This window comes from Pelobates fuscus, chromosome 1 (genome assembly GCF_036172605.1).
Source record: "Pelobates fuscus isolate aPelFus1 chromosome 1, aPelFus1.pri, whole genome shotgun sequence".
Lineage (NCBI taxonomy): Eukaryota > Metazoa > Chordata > Amphibia > Anura > Pelobatidae > Pelobates > Pelobates fuscus.
In genome coordinates, this window is record NC_086317.1 from 304,278,032 (window position 1) to 304,294,118 (window position 16,087).

The 16,087-nt window shown below is 41.7% G+C and overlaps 1 protein-coding gene across 1 annotated transcript in view; it reads right to left on the reverse strand.

The window, feature by feature from the left end:
• Positions 1-16,087, reverse strand: part of SLC5A7 (solute carrier family 5 member 7) — a 37,402-nt gene that overhangs the window by 18,564 nt on the left and 2,751 nt on the right. Inside the window, exons 4-5 of the mRNA XM_063444624.1 lie at positions 15,547-15,660; positions 7,504-7,659 (exon numbers count right to left, since the gene is read on the reverse strand). Of these exons, the coding sequence (XP_063300694.1) occupies positions 7,504-7,659; positions 15,547-15,660 (270 nt within the window). The remainder of the gene's footprint in view (positions 1-7,503; positions 7,660-15,546; positions 15,661-16,087) is intronic.

Below are 16,087 nucleotides of genomic sequence, written 5' to 3' on the forward strand. Positions count from 1 at the left end.
ATGTATATTGTTGTGAATGTGTATCTGCGATCTTGGATATTGCCTTTCAGGAAGCTATATCTGCCGCCCTGATCCATTACACTCTCTATCTCTTGGAATTGCATCTTTGCTTCCAACAGTATAGCCATTCCAGCCTTACGTGCTATGGGGTGGTTGCTGCAAGCTGCACTGGGGTAATGTTTACTTTTCCACAGTGGTGCCGCCCCTTCTTTAACCCCTTAAGGACCAAACTTCTGGAATAAAAGGGAATCATGACATGTCACACACGTCATGTGTCCTTAAGGGGTTAAAGTGGGTTTCCTGCAAAAAGGCTATGGAGATGCGACATTTGCAGAGGTCCTGCTGTAGATGTGATCTGCGTTCCTGTATGTTTAAACCTCTGAAATTCAAAGTGAGGATACGATAAGGCGGCCATGGGTGGATCCACAAATAAATTGTAACAGCAGGATTTTTAATTGTGTGGTTCTGTAAGGAGATCAACACACGTTACAGGGAAGAACCTAGTTGAGAATTATAGAAAAGCAAAACAAGGACAGAAGGACATTAAACCAGCTTTTAGAATCAATGGGCTTACTTCTAAGGAGGTGATGAAAAAAGCATTGACTTCCTTATGATGTCATCTAATTAACTCGCCAAAGTCACATTTCCATAGGTCAAAGTGGAAAAACTACTTGTCAGATGTAGAACAGCATAAATCAAGTGTTACAATATTCTAGCCAAGATCAAATCATATCACCAAAATAGTCCATCTCCAGAAAACACTTCACAGGGCAGTCAGAACCACTTAGTTTAACATAACATGGGTCTAACATAATTTTATCACACTCTAGTACTGAGGATTAGATAACTATGCCTCAGCTTAATTTGACTTGACTTGTAATTTGCAATTCCATAATCAATTCTTATCAATTCCAGGACCATTAAATAGTTCTGATAGTGTGTTTTAAAGTGTTTTAACATTAACAATTTCTTTATGAAGAGGCTGTCCAGTTTAAAACATTTACATTTTTTCAAGCTGGTGGATATAGATATCATGTTATAGGAGTCTTCATTTTGCAGAAATCATGCCAACATAACACGATTCAGTAAATATGCCTTTCAACAGTAAATATACCTTTCACAATTTTTTATGGCTTTAGGTTAGGAACAATCTTTGGATTAATTTGATACTAAATGGCACACTTTTTCAGTAAGAGTGAAAGTACCTTTTGTGATATTAAAGGGACACTCCACTGCCCAATTACAACATAAATAAAAATCGAAGTGTAGTAGATGTAACCACAATGAAAACCTTTATGTATTTTATTGTACATTTTTTCATTAAGGGTATATCTAAAAACAGCTGGCAACATTTGCAGTTCTCTTGTCTGCTGCCTATACAAGCGCTCACAATTTGTGTGTCTGTCCAATCACAGACTTCCAAATGCAGCTCAATAAGATGTCTTTGCAAGGTAGGTGCTCTGAGCAATTGCTGCTTCTTGAATTTAGCTAAACTGAGCTAAACAAACCAGGAAGTAAGAGGAACTGTTGTCTGATTTTATTAAAGACACGGAGGCTCCTATTATGCATATCTCTTTCTTTATTTCCTCAGCAGCAAAGATAGAGGAATATAAATATTATCAAAAATGAAAGAAAAAACTGTACAGGCATAACGAGTAGCCAATCACATAACAGAGGAAGTAGCTATATAAGTCCTGTGTCTCCCACAATCCTCCTCTTTCTTTGCTGCTTCCTCAGACAGCTAAGTATTTTACTTGAGCTCTCCTACTCATTGCATTTTGTTTTCTTGTGATTCATGTTTTGCTTATGCTTGTTTCATTATTGTCGTTTTTATTTATTGTTGATTACTATCTAGTACCTACATCGTTGGTGTATTTGGGGGTTCCCCTAGGGGCTTTGCCCGCCGCCGCGGGCTGTTTTCCCTCATACCGCCCCTGTTGCCGCTTCTCGGCGCTACCTCAGCCGCGTGCCCCCCTTTTCTCTGTGAACGCGACTGAGTGTGCTCGTTTTCCCCTCTCGCGGGCTGCCCACGCGGGTAGGTGCACGCGCCCCTTCCCCCGCCTGGAGCCGGTCCACGGACACACCCTGACACGTGCGGCGGCCATTTTGGGCGATCATTCGTTTCACCCTGCTGTGCCGTGCGGTCGGTCCCTTTACTACGGGTCCCCTTACTACACCAACGATCAGGTTTAGCTTTTCTCTGTTCTGCTGGGTTAATCAACCCATTTCTAGTATTCAGTTTGCTTCTCTCGTACCTCATTATGCAGGATAGCAAGGATGGGCCTACCGTCCCCTCTGGGGATTTTCCAGTAGATAATCCTGAGGGCGCTATGGCCTCTCAGGAGCTCCAGGCCCTGTTAGAAGCTACTATGGCTTCCTCCCTTGAAAAGGCTATTGCCTCCGCTATGGGGACTGTCTCATCCTCTTTTGCCCAGTCCCTTCAGTCTGTGCTCTTGCCTTCTATGGCTGCCCCTAACCCCCTGGGTGTGGGGTCCCCCTCCCCTGCCCTAACTGTGCCGGGTGCCCGTAAGGCGAAGGCTAAGGCTAGACATATCGGGTCCCACTCCTCGATGCAGGCTTTGCCTGTCATGATTGACACGCCTCTGGCGGTCGCAGATAGCGCGCATCCCACGCGCACAAGAGCCCCTGGCCGGGCTAAAAAGGCTAGATTGTGGAAACGGGCTAGAGCCCTGGATGATGGGTCGGATACCGACCGGAGTGTGGACAATGATTCCGATGTTATGGAATATGACTCCTATGGGGAGGACGAGTCTGGCGAGGACCAACCCCTTACGGGTGTAACCCCTTCTGGGTCCTCTGCCGTTCCCCGTAGAAAAGTGCCAGACCCCGCTGGGGATAATGAAAAAGGGCTTTTAGACCCACAGGGGAACCCCCTGTTTGACCCGGACGACCTGCGTCACCCGCGGTCTGCCGAATGGGTCCCTCCGGACCATATCGCCCAGTATGTGGCTAAGAGGATTCGCACGCCTCTGACAAAGGAAGGTCGCAATAAATTGCGTGCCGAATGCCCACGACCTTCCCTCCCTGGCGCTGCCTGTAAGACCCCTGACGTGGACCCTCAAATTGCCCAATTTCTTAATAAGTCTGGGTGGAAGCCCAAAAAGGGTCTTGATCACTCCCTGAAAGGGTGCCAGGATAAAATTCTGGATACGCTGGGCCCCCTGTCTAAGCTGTACGAGCTCCTTGAGGCAGCCCGTAATGGCGACTCAGTTCTCGATATGGATGTGGCCATCGGGTGGGTCCAGCGAGCTATTTGCCTTGTGGGGAATGCCAACACAGCTATGTCTTCCGAGAGACGCAAGGCTATTCTTTTGAAGATAGACCCTAAGCTGGCTGCTATGACCGTAGCTGAACCTGACTCAGCCGATGAGGGGATGTTGTTCGGCACATCCTTTGTGAAGGACATGGGGTCCTATGTAAAAACCTTTACGGCTATTGACAAGGCGCAAGCTAATATGAAGCGCGTCTTCGCACCCAAGGTTTTCGGTGGGGCCGGGCGTAGCAGGAACCGTCCTCCCGGCCGTGGTTTCCGAGGCTCATTCCGTGCCAACAGAGGTTCCTTTTTCCCCTCTCGAGGGTTCCAGGACCCGAAAACGCCTCCTTTCTTCCCGGCTAGAGGGAGATCGTGGGGCTCTAGATACCCCCGTGGTGGGTCGTCGGGCAGACGCCCTTATGGTGAGTACCCCTTCTTCCCTTCTCGATCAGGTTCGGGTGGCGGGGAGGCTAGCCTTAGTTTACCCAAGGTGGGCAGTTATTACCTCAGATGCTTGGGTTCTGCAATGCGTACAGGGTTACCAACTAGATTTTGTTTCCCTACCTGTCCAAACGTATACCCCCAGGGAATTGTCCCTCCCACAGGAGCAGGACGCGATGATCTCCGCGGAAGTCGCGGAGATGTTCTCAAAGGGCGCCATCGAAGAATTGCCGTTCGCCACTCCAGGCTTTACGAGCAATCTCTTCCTTGTACCCAAGAAAGGGGGCGGTGTCCGCCCAGTGATAAACCTTCGCCCTCTCAACGCCTTCCTACGCTACCAACATTTCCAGATGGAAGGCATCCATTGTCTCAGAGACCTTCTGAGACAGTCGGATTGGATGGCCAAATTGGACCTGAAGGATGCGTATTTCACGGTTCCAATAGCGATAGAATCCAGGGACTACTTGCACTTCACCTGGCACGGACGGCGTTGGCGTTTTACATGCCTTCCGTTCGGCCTCTCCTCGGCCCCCTGGTGTTTCACCAAGGTTATGAAGCCGGTGGTGTCGTTCCTCCGTACCCGAGGGGTTCGACTAATTATTTACCTGGACGACATCCTAATCATGTCCCAGTCGTTGGAATGCCTGAAGTTGCATTTAGATTGGACGATCAACCTCTTACAGAACCTAGGTTCTCTGATAAACTGGGACAAGTCGGTCCTGACACCCGCCCAGTCTATGGAGTTTTTGGGGTTCCAGGTGGACTCCGTACGGCAGTTCCTGTACTTGCCAGAATCCAAGATAAAAGCCATCCAGAAGGAGCTCCGTCGAGCTCTTCGCGCTCCGGACTTATCAGTCCGGCAGTTGGCGAGGATAATCGGCCTGCTGGCCTCCTCCATTCAGGCGATATTCCCAGGCCCCTTACATTACCGAGCTCTCCAGCGGCTCAAGGGGTCACACCTACGTTCGGGTCGATCGTACGAATCCCGACTTTGTCTGGACGAGGAGTCCAGAGACGAGCTGGTATGGTGGTTGGCACACATGGAAGCCTGGAACGGAAAAGCAATTTTCGGTTCCATTCCGGACGTGGTCATAGAATCAGATGCCAGCTTGCACGGCTGGGGGGCTCGTTGTGGCGACATTTCCACGGGGGGCAGATGGTCCGACGCAGAGAAGTCGTTACACATCAACTGCCTGGAACTCCTGGCGGGGGCCTTTGCGATTCGCAGCCTTACCCCTGGAAAGGCGAACTGTTGTGTTCTCCTCAAATTGGACAACGTATCGGCAGTCCGATACATAAATCACTTGGGCGGAACCAAGTCCAAAATGTTGGCTCTGCTGGCGAAGGACTTTTGGCAATTCTGCCTCCTAAACAACGTCTCGGTGACGGCGGAACATATTCCGGGTCTGGACAATTCAGGTGCGGATTGGAACTCCAGACATTTGAGAGACTCGGGAGACTGGCATTTGCACGCCTCGGTCTTCCAAAGCTTAAACAGGCTGTGGGGTCGGTTCGAGATGGACCTGTTCGCATCTCGACTGAACACTCAGTTGCCGAGGTTCTACAGTTGGAGACCGGACCCGGCGGCAGTGGCGACAGATGCCTTTCTTCAAGAATGGCCTCCAGGCCACCTGTATGCCTTTCCCCCATTCAACATGATCGCTCGTACGATCTCAAAGCTGGTTCGTCACAACTGTTGTCTGACCCTGATCACCCCTCTGTGGAGATCACGTCCGTGGTTCCCTCGTTTGATGGAGTTGTCCATAGACTTCCCTCGTCTGTTGCCGAACTTCCAGGACCTCCTTCTGGATCCGGATGGGAACTCGCACGAATTGGTGCTCCAGCACCAGTTGCCCCTAGTAGCATGGTTCCTTTCAGGGGACGCTGGCTTGTCCCTGACGTTCCACAGTCGACTCTCTTGCTCCTCGATAACGCCTGGGCTCCGGGCACACGATCAGCTTACCGAGCTGCATGGAAGTCTTGGTCTGATTGGTGCATGGAACGGGCAGTGGATCCCATATCTGCCCCTCTCCATTTGATCCTGGGGTTTCTTACAGCCCTGTTCGACTCAGGCAAGGCGTACAGGACTATCAACGTTTTTCGATCGGCCATATCGGCCGGTCATGGTGGTTTAGAAGGTGTACCCATCGGCAAACATCCTTTTGTATGCCGTCTTCTCAAGGGTATTCGTTTCGTCCGTCCGCCTAGGTCGCGGTTTTCGACATTTTGGGACGTCAACATTGTGTTGCGATTCCTGTCGGATTGGTACCCTAACCAGGACTTGACTCTTAAACAACTATCCTCCAAGATGGTTATGCTGTTTTGCCTGGTCTCTTGTAAGAGAGTCTCCGATGTTAGGGCTCTTGACTGGGGTGCCTTTGTGTTTACGCCGGATGGCGTTACTTTCACCATATCTAGGAGAACTAAGTCGGCGTCCAAATCCTTCGTATATCCTAGATTCCCGTTGTGTCCGGCGCTCTGCCCGGTGGATTGTTTGAAGGCCTATCTAGAGGCTACACGTACGGTGCGCTCATCTGAACGCCATCCCCTATTCATTTCGTTTAAGGCTCCTCATCGCCCAGTATCGACTCCGACGCTGGCGCGTTGGATTCGTTGGCTTTTATCCCTAGCGGGTATAGACACATCTGTCTTTACGCCTCATTCTGTAAGGGGTGCTATGGCTTCGAAGGCATCCACAGTTGGTTGCCGCCTGGAGGACATCATGCGCGCAGCGGACTGGTCCCGAGAGTCGACCTTCAGAGACTTCTATTTCAGACCAATTGAACACGTCGCATCTCAGGTGATAGCACAGCTTTAAACTTGCATAATAGGAGCCTCCGTGTCTTTAATAAAATTCCTAGATTTTACTAGTAACATGACGTAAAGTCATGATTTTATTAAAGACACGGAGGCGAGTATTATTCCCTCCCACCCTCCCGGTGTGGATTTGGGATTGGAGATGCTTCGATGCAATACAAGTACGTGGGCAATTGGGTCTGTATTGAGTTCATGTTTTTGTACTATGTAGTTTTTATCATGCTTAGATGATTTGACAGTTTTATATTGATTTCTAATCATGTATATATTCTATTTCAGAATCATGTTTCAGGTAGATCCCTCACGTTTATGTTTGGTAAGTCTACAGTTTGAGTTTGGAAATTACCATATTTTTCTATCTTTTCTAGCTTGAAGTTCTCGTTTTGTTTCCCGTTTCCTGTTTGGATCAAGTGGGACATCGTTTATCTTACCTGGTCTTCGGTTGCGCAAGAAAGAGGGGGATTGTGGGAGACACAGGACTTATATAGCTACTTCCTCTGTTATGTGATTGGCTACTCGTTATGCCTGTACAGTTTTTTCTTTCATTTTTGATAATATTTATATTCCTCTATCTTTGCTGCTGAGGAAATAAAGAAAGAGATATGCATAATACTCGCCTCCGTGTCTTTAATAAAATCATGACTTTACGTCATGTTACTAGTAAAATCTAGGAATTAACAGCCATGGGTCTAATCAGGTTAATTTATAAAAGCGTCACTTTGAAATCTGCACTTTGTGCAAAATGAAAAAAAGAGGACACTCTCTTCACACCAACAATTTCAGCAAGTTAACATGCTTTAGCGGTCTGAGTGTCCCTTTAACTAACCATGTCTAGATGACTTCATGGGGGAATTACATATATGTTAATTAATGCCAAAGGAACTTGATTTAAATATATATATATATATATATATATATATATATATTTTTTTTTTTTTTTTTTTATTAAAAATAAATAATATGCACCTTACCTAAAGCAGACAATATTGCACCTGCCCAAAACATCTCTCCCATAAGGGCAGGTATAAATAGCAATCCTCCCATTCTTTTTCCATATACCTGCTGGAATGGATCCAACATGGTTACATAGCCTTTTGATCGCATAGGCTTGGCAAAGAATAACCCACCTGGAAAACAAATTGCAACAATAAAACAGTGAAAGCAGGAAAATGTCTGTTTTATAGTAAGTTGAAAAATTGTATTCAGCTAAAAAACCAAATAAAAACATACAGATCAATAAACAATGTATACTGATGGTACAAGCACAAACAAAACTGATACTTAGGGCTCTTCACTTGCCACTAGCCATAGGTGTGTGAAACTTCAGTACCTGCTAGTAGATATTCAACCCTGCCATGGACTCTCCATGCTTGCAGTGTCACTAGCAGTGTTAGAGCCCTGCTTATACTGACAATATATTTCATTAAAAAAAAATATTACTAGGTATTGGCTACTACTGAAACAGGTGCATTTGGACATTGTACAACATACACACATTGGTGGGTTGGTCATGGCACCCCTTCCAACAAGTAACAATGTTTTTTAATTTTTACTTGTACATTTTAATTTTAAAATTTTCAATAGAAAAATTATACACGTCACAGTAAAATCTAACAGTGTAAATAAAACTATTAAGATGGATAAATCTATACAGCTAAATAAACTGCAGAAAACAAAAATATCGAAAAAACTTTATTAACGTTATATTAAACTAAAAAATAAAAGAAACAGACATATATGATTATATGAAGTCAGGCTTATGCAATGTATGATCATATAATGTAACTAAACACCCATTATTTTTGCCTAGATTAGGTGTTTAAAAAAAAACAAAAAAAAAACGAATAAAATCTGTCAGCATTGAATTTGCTGTTTGTTGGATAGGTGAGTGCGCTGGATCTTGTGTATTGTATAATTTGGCCCCCAGCAGCACCCCATTTATGCATGTTCAGGTGAGTGCAGCCAACCCCCCCTGTTTCATATATATATATATATATATATATATATATATATATATATATATATATATATATATATATATATATATATATATATATATATATATATATTTGAGAGTCTAGCCAGCTCCTTGATTCTGCACCCCTCCCTGTCACAGGTGCCTCATCCCAGGGCCCTATTTAGCCTTGTACTGCAGAGAGCCCCAGATGGAATTTTTTCCCCAAGTAAGTGGGTTAATCTCATAAGAGCAGACATTAGGCTGTTAGAGTAGGACCTGCCAAAGATGGGGTACATTAACGTTGTGGCAGGCTTATGCAATGTATGATCATATAATGTAACTAAACGCCCATTATTTTTGCCTAGATTAGGTGTTAAAGTCACTGTTTAGTGGATAGGTGAGTGTGCTGGATCTTGTGTATTGTATAATTTGGCCCCCAGCAGCACCCCATTTATGCATGTTCAGGTGAGTGCAGCCTCCCCCCGTTCCATATATATGATTTATATGCTTATGGACAAGAATAGGTGAGTAAAGTGTCGACTGACAAGTGTGAGTGGTAAATGGAGGTGGCCGTGGGTTAATTTAAAGGAGGCGAAATCTTAAAGCAGAAGACTTAGAATCTTAAATTTTAGATAACATGACTAAAGCCCCAACTGGTTTTACCCTCCTGACCACTCACTGAACTAAAGAAGAGAAAAAACAATGGGGAATATAAATTTACAGTTAATACGAAGGTAAGCTATTTTTACCTACAGATACCAATGAGAGGGAAATAATCCCACTACTATAGAGGGTATACGGGGGAATATCAACATACCTAAAGAAGTCCCTATGACACCCTTGATGCACCAAGGTGCAGAGAGTGCCCATACAAACCTATATAGCTGTACATTAACAAATAATGCAAAAATAAAAATATATATATATATTAACCTACAAGTACTCCTGGGAAGAGAATAATCCCATTTATCTTGGTTGTATATAGATATTTCCTGTACTACCCACAGATACCTAGGGGTGGGTAATAATGCCTCTACTCTTAAAGGCATACAGGGAAAAGGTATCTAAAACAGATCCCTAGGGCACCATAAAGCAGAGGGTGCACCTACATACCAGAAAGAGACAGGTGGAAAAATATCCCTAAAAACAATGTCACAGTATACATGACACAGGTAGACAACAGGAAGATATTTGCTAATTTTGGTCTTCTTTCTCCCACAATTATGACCAAAGGAGGAAAAGTGAACCCTTTAGGAAAATACTAACCCGTTGTACAATATGATTGCCTCATTACTTAGAACATGTATTTTATGAAGGTAAGAGAGGCTTCAAAGAAATCGTATCTATGTTAATACTGAGGAACTCACAAAAGTAATGCTCAATTCTGAATGTTCCCGATGCCTTAAAACAAGCAAAGTTTCTTTATCAAGAATGCTTTTTTTATGTTCCAGGTAATGCTATTTATGTTTGTTTTCTTTTTTTGTGGGATGTTATTCATAGTCATATTAAATATTGTGAAATTATAGAGTCTACTTTAAAAAATACACGACTACATAGGTAAAAGAGAAAACACAGAGATGTGATGTTAAAAATATAAAGCAGAAAAGTGTACTGGGCTTATTTAAATGTACCTTTGATTTTTTTGATTTTTTTTTTTAAATATAGGAATAATTTTATTATAAAGTGCCTCTAGTTCTACTTTAAGCATTACAAATGTGCATCCGGAGATGTGAAAATGTGAATTCTGCATTTTAAAATGATTTGGTGTCTAGTAAAACAAAAATTACATATCAGACTGATCCCACCCAAAAGTACAATGCAAATCCAAAATGCAGGCTGCCTTTCTCTGCACCTTTCATATGACAAATCAAAATGGATTACTTGACAGCTAATGCGCATTAAGATAGCTTGCATGGTTTACAAACTATGGTGTAACCTTTTATATCCTGCATTAATTTCTATTAATTGCCTAGAGCCCTCACTACATCCTTCTACTCAGTGTGGCTGTTCAAGAGCCACACACATTTTTGTCCAGGCACCACTCTGTTGTGCAGCCAAGAGAGGTTTGATGTAATTTACGATCCTTCTGCATGGAAGGGACTGATGAGTGCTCTAGATAATAAATGTGTTTCTCAGTTAGGCAACATTCAGCATTGGAGTGGAGGAAAATGCAAGATGCTCCATTGAGATATATTTCATGTCGTAATAATAAGCAAATTAAACCATATGTAAACATGTTGCTAGTAAGTGGTTAGAGAACAGTTGGATAAACACAAACTTTATTTTCTACTGCTATTCTAATGGGTTAAAATAATTGCTTTCCGTGTAATATATTAGAGTTTTTCAGTTGTTGTTCCATGCTGAGTGCCCCTTTAGGATTGCCAAGAGCAAATGAAGCTAAACAAAGTGGTGACCCAATATTATTTACAACGAAGATGATCTGCAATATCTATGGTATTGTGGTACATTGTATAATGGAAAAAGAATACAACACAATAAAACTACAGTAAAAGCATTAACTGATATAAGTCACAGTAATGTATTCACTCTTTAAAAAATTTAAAAAAGGAAAGCAGGTGGAAATATTCTTTTTCATAAACAAGTATAAAATTCTCACATTAGATGATACATAATTCCTGACAATGCTACAACGATTGATTGCATTATCTTGCATTATTCTTTTTGTTACATATTTCACTATATACATGCAAAAAAAAAACAAATAAAATGCGTATCTTGTAATACCTTTTTTTACTGGACTAACAGCATTTTTTAAAGACAAGCTTTCGGGAGAACCTCCCTTTCTCAAGTCTGAAGCATTTCTGAGCAAGACGACACATAGAATTCAAAATTGAGTTGTGACACAGGGGTTAAAGCGACATGAGTGCAGATAAGACACAGGTTTGATAGAACATAGACATTAAAAAATCCTGTTAGTCCAATAAAAAAGGTATTACAAGATACACATTTTATCTGTTTTTTACATCTACATCACTGGACTAATACGGCTACAATCTCTACTTGATCCCTATATACATGCATTTAAGAGGGTTAATTATACACATTCATGCCCAACATTGTGCATGTCATGTGTGATGCTATTGTTATGGATAGAAATTAACGTTAGTAAAATGTCTATTTACTGTGTATACCTGTAATCAATATCTACTCAAAATGGCTGCCAGAGCACCCCTCCCACCGATAACTACCTCGTGTAACAAGATGGCGCCTACATCCGGAGTAAAATCGGTGCATTGGATAAGACACTTAATACCTAACCAATTAAAGATGTATTCTTTCTGTTATCTACATTTTTTGCATATGATGTATTTTTGCCTTTATAAGGGGCTTGCCGCCCCTGAGTAAACATTCCGAAGTTTTTCATTAACCTGATACCTGTGTCTCAGTGTGATTTACTTCAGAGCGTGAACACATTTACTTTAGCAATTTGGAAAGGAGCAGATACTCAGATAAAACAAACACTTGGTTTGATCCACAACACTATTGCAGAAGAATGTTTGCAAAATATGTATTTTTTAGAGATAGTCAGCACTTTTTCCTACATTGTGCTTTACACCAGTTGATGGAGTGCCACCAATTTTGTTTGCAAACTAGGCCCATTTAATAAATGTGGCACCTAATTTGCATACAGCAGCAGGTGTTGTGGCATAACATAGCAAGATTCAGTCATCACAGATACAGACCAAACATGATGGAAAGTAAATGTGTCTCTCTGTGTGTTAAGGTCCTGAGTAATTCCCAGAGATCCTGCTCAAAGTTCTGCACCTCTTTGTCCTTTTGTGTGTATATCTAACTGTGTATGAGTGTATGTGTATCTTCCCCAGTGACTGTGTCTTTGTCTGTGTGTCTAACTGTGTCTCCTTGTGCATATACATGATTCTCTCTTCATGTGTCTCTCACTGTGATATTGGAGCAATGAGACATCACTTGGTGATACTATAGCAACATGAGTGAGGTAAAATGGGAGTAATATGACAACATTGGGGGAGCAACATATTAACATAGCAACAAATGGGCGGGCAACGTGTACTACAAATAACAATGCAGGGAGTGGCAATGTGAACTGCAATATGACAAGATAAGGAGGGGTAATGTGGGGGTAGTTTGACAACATATGGAGTGACAATCTGGGTAGGCAGCATGAATATATGGTGGGAGGCAATATCACAACATTTACATTGTATTCCTGTAAGAGCAGAGACCATTATCCTTATATAGTAGTATTACCTGCCCATGTTATGGTTAACTTTAATGTAATGCATGTAAAACGTTAGTTTGTCTGTAATCCTGTTATATTCTATAGAACTGCATGATTTGCAGACATTAATAAAACATAATAATATATATAAAGTAAATGTAAGAGCAATATATAAACATTTAAATTGCAGTGTGGGGGTTACATAAAAGCATAATGAGGCCATTTGGCAAAATGAATATGGCAATATGGAACCATACTAGAACAATATAACAAATGTGAGGGAATTTGGTAACATATGCGTGCAGGCATTTGCAGACATAGAGAGATAGGTGAATGTACATACAATGACTGATTTGTTGATTTTAAACGTTTACCTACTGACAAAGAAATGATTAGTCTATAATTTTAATAGTAGGTGTATTAACAGTGAGAGACAAAAAAAAAAAAAAATTAAAAAATCCAGAAAAACGCATGTCAAAAAAGTTATAAATTGATTTGAATGTCAATGAGTGAAATAAGTATTTGATCCCCTATCAATCAGCAAGATTTCTTTCTCCCAGGTGTCTTTTATACTGGTAATGAGCTGAGATTAGGAGCACTCTCTTAAAGGGAGTGCTCCTAACCTCAGGTCGTTACCTGTATAAAAGACACCTGTCCACAGAAGCAATCAATCAGATTCCAAACCCTCCACCATGGTCAAGACCAAAGAGCTGTCCAAGGATGTCAGGGACAAGATTGTAGACCTACACAAGGCTGGAATGGGCTACATGATCATTGCCAAGCAGCTTGGTGAGCAGGGGACAACAGATGGTGTGATTATTTGCAAATGGAAGAAACACAAAATAAATGTCCGTCTCCCTTGGTCTGGTGCTCCATGCAAGATCTCACCTCATGGAGTTTCAATGATCATGAGAACTGTGAGGAATCAGCCCAGAACTACACTGTAGGATCTTGTTAATGATCACAAGGCAGCTGGGACCATAGTCACCAAGAAAACAATTTGTAACACACTACGCTGTGAAGGACTGAAATCTTGCAGTGCCCGCAAGGTCCCCCTGCTCAAAAAAGCACATGTACAGGCCCGTTTGAAGTTTGCCTATGAACATCTGAATGATTCAGAGGAGAACTGGGTGAAAGTGTTGTGGTCAGATGAGACCAACATCGAGCTCTTTGGCATCAACTCAACTCGCCATGTTTGGAGGAGGAGAAATGCTGCCAGTGACCCCAAAAACACCATCCCCACCGTCAAACATGGAGATGGAAACATGCTTTTGTGGGGTGTTTTTCTGTTAAGAGGACAGGACAACTGCACCGCATCAAAGGGACATGTACCATCAAATCTTGGGTGAGAACCTCCTTCCCTCAGACAGGGCATTGCAAATGGGTTGTGGATGGGTATTCCAGCATGACAATGACCCAAAACACACAGCGAAGGCAACAAACGAGTGACTCAAGAAGAAGCACATTAAGCTCAGCCTCGAAACCTTAATGACTTGAAGAGGATTTGCAAAGAGGAGTGGGACAAAAAGATCCCTCCTGAGATGTGTGCAAACCTGGTGGACAACTACAAAAAAAGGTCTGACCTCTGTGATTGTCAACAAGGATTTAGCCACCAAGTACTAAGTTGAAAGGGTCAAATACTTATTTCACTCATTGACATGCAAATCAATTTATAACTTTTTTGACATGCGTTTTTCTGGATTTTTTTTTAGTTATTCTGTCTCTCCCTGTTTAAATACGCCTACCATTAAAATTATAGACTGATCATTTCTTTGTCAGTGGGCAAACGTAAAAAATCAGCAGGGGATCAAATACTTTTTTTCCTTTCTGTGTATCTTTCACTGTTACTATGCCTCTCTTTTAGTGTGTGTCTCTAGCTGCAACCTATGGGGTCAATGTTGGAGGTAATATGATATGGGAAAACATGAATAAATATGGAGCCTTTGGCAGCATATGCAAGACAATGTGACGTCATGTAAGGCTATGGGACAACACATGATGTGAAAAGATTGGAAATGCTGCAGTAGGAGGGCAACAATATGATGGATGGTAATTACTTTGGGGGAAATATAACATACATTAGATGGTTATAGCATTTGTGGAAGAAATATTTTGTATAGAGAGGATGGTGCCATACATTAGGATGAGAGGATAAAACTGGAAAACATTACACATCACATGTCATTTATTGAAAATTGTCCTGACCTTACACAAGACTCAAAAATATATATTTTTATTTCATTGAAAATTTGCTTTTTTTGCATACCGACATAAATTATATATTTACATATTACGTTCAAGACCATCCCAGTGACCTTGATTCTGGTTGTCATTCTTCTGCAAATATCTTGGAGAGAGTTAATATGGTTTTCAATAATAAACCCATTATATTTCTATTAATATTTTCTCAATCTAGATTATATGTTTTTTACTCCGGAGCTGTAAGATGTTATATCCAAATGTTTGAATAAACTAATTTAGTGCAGGTAAATAGCCTAATTTCCATTAGCCATATTAAGCATTCCTTAGTTTTAACGTAAATCATGTTTTAATTACTATTACGTTCTATTAAGCCTTCCCATTATGTTATTTATTTTAATGAACTATTAAGCTTAATATAAAACAGGACACTTCCTAGGAGGTTTGAAAGGCTTATTTAAGTAAGTGCTGCTGTTCATAGCAGCTGAGACTAAAGATTTACAGTTATTAAATTAGCCATACATTAGCCTTCCCATCTCCAGTATATTTGTATTCCTTCACTAGTAATTGATTTGAGAATAGCCATGACTTGTATTAACTGAGACAAATATTGATACTGATAATTAGATTTTGGCTTACCTACAACCAGACTGATGGCGTAGCCAATGGGTGCCTGTGCCCATGCGAGGCCGTAGTCTGAAACAAACACAGCTTCTGCCGTTCCGTTAATGTACCCACCGCCAACCCATGTTGCTAAAAAAAATATTGTAATTGGAAATGACATGTGAGAAATCTTGGCATCACAATAAATCCCATTTCAAATAGCAGAGCTAATCACCAGTCACGGTGCTGATATTAGCAATGTGAATGCAACCAGTTATAGAGATATCATCATTTAGAACACATCTTTAAAAAGGGAACCTGTATTTTCAGTTACTATAGTAGGGGCACTTTTATTTAAAACAATTAAAGAGTGCATCTGTATGTTTAATGTTGAAATGTAATGTTGAGGTAATTTAAGAAACTGGGAAGTGGAGACATATCCCATTTGGAGTCTTTTGGCCTAAAATATGCAACTGGCATTTCTTTACATTTCCGTAGAAAACCGATAACGATTGATGACTAGGGAGCTTCACTCCATTGAAAGGAAAGCTCCAAATCCGGTGCGATTCTACAGAGT